Here is a 12,154-nt window from a genome sequence, read left to right as displayed (position 1 = left end):
GATACGCTACCAATACTAACTTCATTACTGAGCTTTAAGCTAAATATATTTATTTTAAATGACATTATTACATGCTCTGCTTAACTGCAGTGACGTATAGAGATTAAGAATAAAATGCATATAAGATAAAAGTTAATTAAGCGTTCTTTGTTATATATATTTTATTATTTTTAGATATAATGTAACAATACTAATTTATAGTAATAATAATAATTCAACAATAAACAGGACAATTCAAACAACGTGATCGAACCCAAGTTAAGCTAGCCAAAGCTTGTGTTTGGGTATTAGACAATGGGACAATATACAATACATTTGTACTGTGCAAGGAATCGAACCTGCTACCATCGGAAGTAATGCTACTAATGCTTACCTTGCTGTACCGCTTGAGGTGTATGAAACATAACTATAACTTTAAACATAACTATTAATTGGAGAATGAATCAGTCTCCACCCAAATGCTCAGTGCTTTTTCTGAAAGCCTTGAACGAACTTTATCATTCAGTTGTTATAGTATAAGTTAGAGTAAATAGTAGTAGTCTCTTATATTTACAACTAGCTGTTCCCGTGACTTCGTCCTCATGGAATTTAAGTTCATTTCTCTAAAGTAAAAGTACCCTAAGTTACTCCTTATTACATTAACTACCTGTCAAAAAGAGTCCCGTCAAAATAGGTCCAGCCATTTCAGAGATTAGCCGGAACAAACATACAGATAGGCAAAAATAAAAATATGTTATTTTAGTGTACCTCTATTCCGTATTTATATTCACATGCATGTAGAAAAAACGGTTATTTCGATATTACAAGCAGACACTCCAATTTTATTTATATGTATAGATGGGAAAACAAAGTGCTTGAATGAGCACTTGGAACTCAATGTTGCAAACGATTGCGGAAGTTTGTAAACTATAAACAGCGAGTTTAATAGTTTAACTGACATAGTATTTCATTAAACAAACTCACAAAACATTGAATAGATTTATTTAGATATAGGAGATAGTATATTGCATTTGAAGGGGTTTAAAATAAAATTAAAAAGCGTATATTAAGGTTTCTTAATGGTCAACGCGTTTCAACGCATTCTTAATAGAAAATACAATGTAAATATAGAGTACAAAACCATATGGCCTGTACGTCAGCAACAAATCCTATTATACATTCCGTTGAACATCGAACGGTGTCACTCGTTTTTTAGTTATAGTTATTTAGTATCTTAAAATGCAATTAATTTTAAATTATAAAGTCTAAAATTTTTCAAGTTTATACAATATTCACGGAGCCCTAAAAGGGTTGCTTTGAATATGAGACCAGGGCCAGTTGAAATTTCATTTCAATATCATTGTAATATCGATCAAAGCATTTCTCATTGAAATTTCAAACAACAATTTAATATTAGTGAACGTGCCTTGTACTGTTGCGTCTGCATACCAGATATTTAAGGTAGTTAGAGCTTATTCCCTATTCTGAAACAGCTCCGGCACAAATTGAATGAAAACAAATTGAGAGTCCCGGATGGAACGTTACGAAGAAGTATTGGAAATTTAATGAGATTCCAATAATTTGGTATATCAGTTTATCATTGCACCAATAATATTGGGCGGCATGCTATTTAATAATACAGGTAGATAAACAAAGAAAGGAAATAATGTTTATAACATACTTTTCGAAATTACTAATATTAAAAAATGTGAAAGTACGGATGTTTGTTATGCTTTCACGGAAAAACTACTGAACGGATTTTGATGAAACTTTACATTAATATAGCTCATACATCAGAATAATATATAGACTATAAATTAAATGCGGGCAAAGCCTCGGGCACAGGTGATATTTAAATAAATAACTCTCAAGGAAAATGATGCCATTTTATAACGTTAAAAAGTTAGTCACTATTTACTAAAGGTTTAGTATAAATATCTACTAAATTAATAGCTGGCCAATATATGCAGGTATAATGGCCATATAAAATAATAAATGAAACCATAAATATAGCGTGAAAATCTATTAACAATTACTTGGGTAGTAACGTTGAATGTATTTAATTAAATATTTGGTAGTTATTTAATTATGCTAAACATAGATATTCGCAAACTTCTGCGTTTAATAATATTGTATATAAAATTCCGACCACCTTAACGATTATGATGATGATATATTTTTAATACTAAACATTAGATAAAACTGCGCACGCGCGCGTTTAGCGCGACCGGATGTGGAGCCACATGCGCCGCGGCCGGATAGTTCCGACCCGTAAACATCCCATTACGACCAGATGTTCAATAACAACCCCTCGCACTACACACGTCGCGATCGAGTTTTGTGATTTCTTTTTAATTCATTCTGTGTTTAATATATAGCTATGTAAATCTACCCACGCAATTGCAACATTTTAATTTTTACCTATTTGTCGCTGGAAGAAGGTAGTATCTATGATACAGGCTCGGCCTAGTATAGATGCTACTGGTAAATTATATGTGTGATGCGTATTTAACAAAAATGTAATAGTTTATAAGGAGAATAACTGTAACTACTTAAATTGGTGTCAATAAAATATATTATATTATATTATTATTATATAATATATAGCTAGTAGGCAATATATAATATACTTTATATATATAGCCTACTAGCTTTTCACGCGGATTACACGCGGATTCGCTTGCATTTTTTTTTTATTAAATAAAATCCTATGTTCATTCTAATACCTCCAAGAACATGTGTACAAAATTAAATGATGTGTTTGCGTGAAAGCGTATCAAACATCCATACTTGAAAGTAAGGAATTGAAATTAACTTTATCTTTCTAAACTAAAAGTAGTCTAAGTTACTCCTTATTACATCAGCTACTTTATAAAAAAAGTACCGTCAAAATCGGTTCATTCAAAAATTCATATGCAAGTAGTAAAAAACAGTTATTTCAATATTAAAAACAGACACCAATTTTATTTATATGTATAGATTAAGGATATTATACTAATAATACATATTAAATTGCTTAGACGTTTATAACTTACGAACCTTTTGAAATTGATAGACTCTTAATTAACTGTTATGACTATATTGTAACTATCATTCACGATTGCTCCTGCTTTTGTTTAAATAAATTCAATCAATACAGTCTATCTTCAATTATATTTAATTAAGCTATTTTGTCTTGAAAAGGTAATAAATAAACGTATATTCGCATTTATAATAATTATTTGTATTAACTATTTAAAATAATGATATGTTAACCCAATAATCTACCATAGTTAAGAAAATAATAAGTAATACAAAGTCGAAATTATGGTACTAGGTCTGCACAAAAATAAACCTGATGACTCAAAAAGCGAATAATAAAACCTAAAACACCAGCTGGCACAGTTGCATTTCAAGAATGTAAACTCATCTTGCACGAGCCAGGTTCTGTATCTTTACAATTATAAATATACTAATAAATGAATACACCATAAACAATCTTATTGCGAAGGTTGTTAGGTTTAAAAAAGAATAACCCATTATTACTTAGTATGCAAAGATATAGTTGTGATGTCGGAGACTGTAGCCAGTTTTAAGAGCGTCGCACCCGGAGTGAGCAGGTGTCAGTTAGCTGGGGTCTATATGTACATAACTACTACTTCAACGTCAATTCGTAAATTCCAGTAAAAACTCGCCTCTCATACAATCAGTCCGTCTTCCTTATCAACCCTACATTAAGCTATAATTATATTAGTTATCACGAAAATATATGAAATAAATATAATATAATTATATTTTTATACAGTATTTCTTATATTACAATTTTGAAATTGTATATATTTTAAAAACAAAAAAAGTGTGAGATAATCCTACATCACAATATTTAAAATTGAAGTCGCTCTGTTTATCAGTATATAAATTTCAATGTATAATAATTTGAGCAAATCAAATTATTATTTATTTATATTAATATAGTCCCTACATTGGGTTGATAATGATAAAATGATATTGTCGTTGATAAATGTGGATGGTGTACGGAGATGATAAAATAAAAGAGTCTGCTTCTTGATACATGCTGCTCAATAATTTATATAAAAATATAATCATTATTGCACAGCATTCCAATCAATTAATAAGTTTTTAAATGAAGAAGGTATAACTTAGCTCCTTCATTGTTGCCTAGAGATATTTGTTAGATCTTAATAATGTTTAAAGTGACGAACAAAGGTAAATAAATCTTAGATGAATTACTTCCATTGATCCCTGTACCTTACGGCTGAATAAACTACCTGGTATTGTTAAGATTCTACTAAATATTGGATGGTAAAAAGCATTATTACTAACATTGAACATATTTAATTGGCTGTATAACTTTTTTTTTATTATTACATTTATTTTGGGACTTTTATCATAATGTGATAATGCTGTTTGTAACGCTAATTATTTTGATAGATTCATAGACAACCATAAATTATTTAATCAGCATCTCTGAATTTAAGTAATTAGCCTATAATTTATTTAATACTAGCTGTATGTGCGACTTCGTCCGCGTGGAATTTAACTTTATTTTTCTAAAATAAAAGTAGCCTAAGTTACTCCTTATTTTATTGCCAATAAAAGTTCCGTCAAAATCGGTCTAACCATTTGAGAGATTAGCCGGAACAAACAGACAAACATACAAAAATTAAAAAAAAAAAATTTTTAGTGTATGTATCGTTTTTACATTCATATGCATATAGTAACAAACGGTTATTTCAATATTACAAACAGACATCCCAATTTTATTTAGATGTATAGATAGTATGTATAATAACTTAAGCTCTCATCTTTATCATATCTCATTATCACTGTAACCAAATTGGACATTTAATTGCCTATATAAATGTGTGTACCTCTAATTATTTAGACAAGTTCATAGACAAACGTAGGTAAATGATTTAATTAGCATTTCTGAATTTAAGTAAATAGCGTATAATTTATTTATTATAATAGGTATGATAACTTAAGCTCTCGTCTGAAGATGAAAAAGACATCTTTTGTGTAACTTTCAAGAGCAAGAACTACGGGGCTAAAATAAACGTGACGATCAGATGGCCTGATTCTTGATGAGAGGCTATTGTTCGTGTCATCTCGCAATATCACGTCCCGTAAATCTTTAAAAGATTCTCTTATAAATTATCACACATCTAGCGGAACTAAACTATCCAATACTTATACTTATTTCATGTGAACATATGTTTGCTATAATACTTCAGTACAAGCAGCAGACATAATTAGACGTAAGACAAGACTGGTGGTTATATACGAGTATGCGAAGAATAATAAATTATTTGTGATCAATTACTAATTCTAATATTATTATATAATACTTCAGACAACCATCTACTATCTGACCATTTGTTTGTTTTATTGCATGATAGTATTGCTGTGTTATTAAAAAAAGTGTAATCCTCTTTTAAATATGTTTCTGTTCCTAAATATATTGAAAATCATGTTTCTAAAATAGTAGTTTATCATTAATGAAGACCTTGATAAACAATGAATGATCATTTGAGCGGAGAATATGATGCAAGAAACATAGTGACAAACTTACAGCATGCGCAGAATTCATACACACTTACAATATACCTAATTAATATTCATTATATGAAAAGGTAAAATAATAATAATACAATAAATAGAGTTAAACAAAAATACACTGCTTTTATAAATTACTAGCTGTACACGCGACTTCGCCCGCGTGGATTATTGCAACTTTATTATTCTAAAATAAAAGTAGCCTAAGTTTTATTGGCAGGTAGCTGATGTAATAAGGAGAACATCAGCTGCCAATAAAAGTCCCGTCAAAATCGGTGTAGCCATTTCAGATTAGCCTGTCTGTTTGACAGACAGACAGACAAAAATTGTAAAAAATGTTATTTTGGAGTATGTAAGGTACATACTATATATATATTTATATTCATATTCATATGTAGTACAAAACGGTTATTTCAATATTACAAACAGACAGTCCAATTTTATTTATATGTATAGATGAGACAAATATGTTACAATAAAAATTTTTTTTTTTCGCGCGTCAGTTAAAATTTAAGTGATGCTTGTCCACTTCTAAGAAGAGCTTGACCCAAGAGCCTCTCGGCCTGACCCAATTCAATGCATAAATTTTAGGAATTCTGTCGCCGACTTCGATTCGAAATACTTGTCGCTTGTATCATATCTCGCATTCTCTCATTCCAACATGTAGATAATAAACATAAGAGTAGAAAGGCAAAAGGGGCGCGAAATTAAATCAAAGAAAAACACAATAAAGATGGTCCAAAAATTGTGAAAGGACGTTGGAAAAATGTCGTCACGCATCCCTCATATGTTATCACGTCATTTATGCCACCTGCGTAGAAGTAATTCCAGTTTGGAGTTCCGTACCATGCTCTAGAATATTTAAATGTGTGCGAGATATTTCATTTAATTTTGATATAACATTGCTTAGATATGTAACTGGAAATGCCGTAAGCTTTTTGGAAACAAATCTAAAGTCCGATAAAATTATCTTATCTAATCACATGCAAGTTAGATAGAGCCGTGGAGACAGTTCTGGTGACAGTACAATCTGAACTGATCATCAGCATCAGCAATTGTTCCTTCGTAGTCATTATACAACATACGAGTATGTCCTAAGTGTGTTACATTATAAGTCAGCCTCGGTTGTCTAGCGGTCTAGCACATCGTCTTACTTCGATGGTCGCGGGTTCGATTCCTCGCACGGCACAAATATTTGTATTCATCAGTATGACTGTTTGTATCGGTTTCTATGTATGTAATATGTATGTATTTCCGAAAAAACATATCTATGTATTTGTGTAAGTTATCTAATGCCTATAACACAAGCTTTAGCTAGTTTAACTTGGGTCTAGATGACGCTGTGTGAAATCCCTCCGATCGATCCCTGTCCAACTTAAACGGCGCCTGAGCCGAGGTTCGAATCCCTAGCGGTGTCCTCAGACTAAAGTAGTACCCGTCAGGCTAGAGTTAGCCTTCAGCCGCTCCATAATCTTCCCGCGGGCGGGAGTGCCAACTGCATGCCCGCTATCGTCCGGTGAAGCTGTAAATGCCAGCTGCGGCCAACAGCATTAGAGACAACGCAAAAAAAACTGTGCGAATTGTCCTGAGATTATTATTATTAAGACGAATCCCAACATAATCGGCATAAGCACAACGTGAACATGAAGTAACATAAACGACTGTTAAAGTGATATTACACAGTGTATTGTACAGATTCATTCGAATCTCCCTACTCATTACTTCAATTCTTTTTGAACAATACTTTTAGCTGGTTACTTTAAGCTACGTTATTATTCATTCGAATATGTAGGCAGTTTTATATTATTTTAATTTGGTTAAACATAACAGCACATATGAGAAATAAGACGATGGAATCGATTTGCAGAGAAATGGGTTGATATATTATTTATCTACGCCTTTTAAATTGAAAGTAAATATTTTAAAATTCTACCGAGTCGCTTGCAATTGTCTAGTTATTCCTTCGTAATAAAATGTTTAATATATGTGTAACTATTGAAATGTTAATATGAAACCAACCAATAATTTAGAATTATGTACTTAGTTTTTTCATTCTTTATGATTTTAAAATTATAAATATTATAACGCAATATTTATGTGGGGACATAGCTACTACAATTATCTTACATTATTTTAATTTTCTTTCATTACATTTATCTATTAAACCTTTACTACCTCTACTCATTTATACTCTCATTTAAAAATAATCTTTTTGCTTATTGAGACAGTAATCATATTCAAAAGTGCCTTGGGATATTTACAAAATCATTATAGAAATCATTTTAGTATTCACCATACATGTGTATTCTAGAGCTTTATTTGGGAATACAATGTAGGCATACACCAACCCGCTTACAGGCACTGCACTGACTCTTACCTACCCCTACCTTGCAAAGGGAAGTTTAAGCTAGAGGTAATTGGCATATTACGACCGATTAGCCGGGTAAGCCTTTTGTTCCACGGCACTCGTCGAATCTACATATCAAGAGATAGGATTGGATTGAATTATCAAACATTTCCCTTGATTTCGACGTCATAATAGACAAATTTTGTATTCTAAACAATATTTTGTGCTAAATGAACTAATTGTTATCATTTAGCACTAAATATGGTTTAATGAAATCAAACTAATTGATAGAGTAAATAGCAGTATTTTATATCCGCTTATATTCGCGTTAATGAGCTATTTGATATTTAAGTGCTAAAGCTTTGTGTAATTAAACAGACATGTGGTTTTAAAATTAAAAGGGATTTTGCATAGGATGTTCCATTTGGAAGTTATGTATAGAAAGAGAACAGCAAAAAATATTTTTCAACCGTCAATTTGTGGGGATTTCAGTAGTGGCTAAGCTAGATGGACAGGCGGTGCTAAAAAAATAACGTGCTGAAAAATTGTATTACATCCATTCTTTATGTGTGAATTGGCTTTAAAATTATATATATATACGTATAGTAACTAAAAATTACGGGATCTTACCATATTTTCTATTTATTGAGTTCCCGATATTTCGGCGATGTTTCAACCGCCATGATGGGTAAACAGTTTACCCGTGATCATGGCGGAACTCAATAAATATAAAATGTGGTAAGATCCCGTGAATTTTATTAATTACACGTATAAATAATGACCGCGTCCATATTTAAAATTTTCTGTTCAATGGGAGTCAAAGTAGCGTATGTGCAGTTCCAACTTTACATGGTTAACATACAACATATATTAAGGGGTACATAACCCATCTGATAGGGGGGAAGGGGATGTTAGTAATGTGGATTGATAACCCCATTGTCTCCAATGTAGCATGTCAGATTGACCTCAACCATTATTTAAACTCCTGGTGAATTTGCCACGATGGGCTAACTGACCTGACCTCGTGCTCATTCTATCATCCACCACTGGTGCCCCGCCAGCGAAAACCGTTAGCGCAGGCCGGTGCACCATTCCGTTATCATCCATAAGAACCCAGCTTATAAAAATTACTCTCCTTTTACTCGGCCGTCGGGTCGGCTACGAGCAATATGTTTTTGAATTTAACCGTCAATTTCCAAAATGACAAGATCTGTCTTATATATTTTCCGTAGATACAGTATACCTTTCAGTAGGTATATGTTAGTTATATATTCATAAACCTCCATTGTTTTACTTTTGTACCGCCGTACAATACGAGCAGGTATCTTCGTAATGTTTGCTCTGAGAAAGACACAGAGTTCATTCCGTTTTGCAAATACCGCAGTATAAGGTAGCTTTAAGGTAGAGCTTCAATTATATTCTAGTGTTATTCAATCATATATATGCAAGAATTTTATTTTGAATGACACTAGAATAGAGTACCTGTTTAAACTACATACATACTTCACATTGCAAGAGGTTCGAGTTTGCAGTGTAAAAATAGAAACTTAAAAAATATTAATAATCAAATACTCGCGCAATGTACGATATAGGAAGCCTCTGCAGTGTCTAGATAAAAAAATTAATTCGCATTGGCAATGCGTAAAATATAGTGCGCTTATTGGTAGGTACCTACGCAGGCAGTAAATATTTAAATTTCATCTTTTTTTAGGGTTCCCTAACTCCTGGAAAAACTATTTTTTTTATTGTAACTATAGACGAAAATCTGAAGGAACCGACCTAAGGACCTACCTTTTATTAGGCAAAACTGCGTGTTATCTCATGATAACACGCAGTTTTGCCTAATAATATAATAGTAAGTATATATATGACATTTAACATTTTTTGTTACAAATACCAAAATGGTATCTATTTAGTTACGCGACTGAAATAAATCTAATATATAAAATTCTCGTGTCACAGAAACCGCTTGATCGATTTTCATGAAATTTTATATCTGTATTTAGTAGGTCTAAAAATATATAACTAATTTTTATGGCCCTAAGTATTAAGGCTCAATCCAAAAAACTTTTTTCATTTTTTGACAATTTTTTATTATTTATATATTTTTATTATGGGGCATTAAAAAATACATATAGCCTTAAATTTTCTCCCTACTACCAACAACCCCTATTTTTAATAGCATTTTTAATTTATATGGCGAAACAACGTTTGCCGGGACAGCTAGTTAATATATAAATTTTAATATTAAACCTAATTTTTATCAGTTAAATTTGAAATACTTTCATGAAAAATAATTCAGTATAATATATATATCATATATGTTAAACCACTTAACTAGAGCGCTAAAAATAGTAATTTTTTTCCTCTTTAAAACAGAGATCTCTGCCCGACTGTTGAACCGAAATGGGTTTTATAATATCTAGATGACTACTTAATATTTACCGTTAATCATCACCTGATATTCTTACTATCTTGAACGTAAACTTTACAATTAACATTTACTCCGTTATTAAAATATACAATTAATTTATTTAAAGTTAAAGTACCTATAATAAACGCACAGCAAATTTAGTTTATTCAGTTAATGGCTCAGCTGGTCGTTTTAATACTGCTCAATGCAAACCAGACGAACTTTTTACGCAATACCAACGCAAACTTTGTTTTCAATAATTTACTACTCAATTCCTTTTCCTCTGTTAGAGTAAATTAAATTATATAATAAAAACAATTCAAATTATATTAAAGAAATAAAAGAAAATATATAAAAATGAATTTCTTACTTGAGCTGGTCAACTTCCTTCCGGAGTCTCGCCATTTCTTGTAACTGCAGACCCTTCATAATTTCTATCTGCTCAGCTAGAGCTTTCAGCTCTTCAGTGTTATTTATTTCGGTACTGTCTACAAATAATAAATAGAAAGTAAAAATCGCGCATATTTTTATACACTTCATTGTGGAGTTCGTAAAATAGTGCGCGCGGATCGCGACACGGTCGTAAAGGCAGGTAGAGACGTCTGCCTGGAACGATGACTGGGGTGCGAATGGTCGCGGGGCCTGTAGCTCACCTATATATACAGGCAGGCTGTATGGTATACGGGGCGACGCAAATGTGCTCAACAGTTGTCACGAACCCGTAGCAGTAGGGGTAGGTGCTTTTTCCGACATCACATTTTGGAAATAGCATCGTAAAGATTAAAAACTAAACACAATGTACCTGTATCTCTATCAGTTGACTTTAAAAAGAAAATACTACTTCATTTATTTTAGGATCAAAATAGGAGGCAAAGCGGTGAAACTTTTGTAGATTATTCTAATAATCTGTCATAGTTCTATTTTAGTGACTACCAGTACAATTAATATAATTTCGGTTTACATGCCTACAGTTAGTCTAATTTTATTGCAATGAAAATAAGTAATATATATTTTCTTACATTTTTTTGTAGACCATTCACAATACTCAACATGCCTCAATTACTTTGACTGGAGTAAGAAATGCACTCTTATATTTCAAAACAGGGTTTCATTCATTTCAAGTCTTGCGCTACTAATGAAAACGTAAGTTGAAACACCATTCATCTTCTACATTTGAGAATTATTTAATAATTTCGATAGGAAAAAATTACGCTTACTATAATAAAAAATTATGTGTTGATATTAAAAGATTAACCATAATGGTTGGCACAGTGAACTAAGTCTTTTAATTTATATTCGCACATATAGTCTAAATGTAATAAATTGTAACCATATCGATTATTGAGTTCTTATAAAATACTTTAATTGTCACACACAGAAGAAAATAATTGTGATTAATGGATTCTAGTGCCTTATTTGCCTTATTCTAGCAAGGTAACATACGGTGTGTTTAATATATGACAAATTCTACACAATCGGCCGTGATTATTCCCTTTTCATCATCTTCCACTGGTGTCCCGCCCAAATATAACGTTGATAAGAGGAAGCTTAACCGTTTTAAATACGATTTTCAATGTGTATTGAAGCATGCTTGTCGAAAGGTTTAGTGTATATTTCAGTTAAATAGCTTCAAAAAGAGAAATGTTATAACCCATTGTTATAACATTTAGCCGGAATACTACGCCTCCGAAGGCGCAGTCACAGCTGTATATAAGTAAATTACCTTATACTTACAGAATATTTTATGTATTTTTTAAATATTATCACTTATGTAAAGAAAACAAAGACGTGTTTACATAATTGAAATTTGTTCGAAACTCTGAGCACCACTTTCGACTCGCATTTCACCGCTCTTATTT

At 31.7% G+C, this 12,154-nt stretch overlaps 1 protein-coding gene across 1 annotated transcript in view; it reads right to left on the bottom strand.

The window, feature by feature from the left end:
- LOC131853123 (protein scabrous-like) overlaps window positions 1-10,911 on the bottom strand; it is a 48,016-nt gene extending 37,105 nt beyond the window's left edge. Inside the window, exon 1 of the mRNA XM_059203937.1 lies at window positions 10,666-10,911. Within this exon, the coding sequence (XP_059059920.1) occupies window positions 10,666-10,835 (170 nt within the window). The 5' untranslated portion in view covers window positions 10,836-10,911. The remainder of the gene's footprint in view (window positions 1-10,665) is intronic.
- Window positions 10,912-12,154: the final 1,243 nt, after the last annotated feature.

Source organism: Achroia grisella, unplaced genomic scaffold (assembly GCF_030625045.1).
Source record: "Achroia grisella isolate CSIRO2021 unplaced genomic scaffold, CSIRO_AGI_Agris_v1 utg874, whole genome shotgun sequence".
Classification (NCBI taxonomy): domain Eukaryota; kingdom Metazoa; phylum Arthropoda; class Insecta; order Lepidoptera; family Pyralidae; genus Achroia; species Achroia grisella.
The sequence above is the reverse complement of the archived record's forward strand: the minus strand, read 5'-3'. Positions and strand labels throughout refer to the sequence as shown.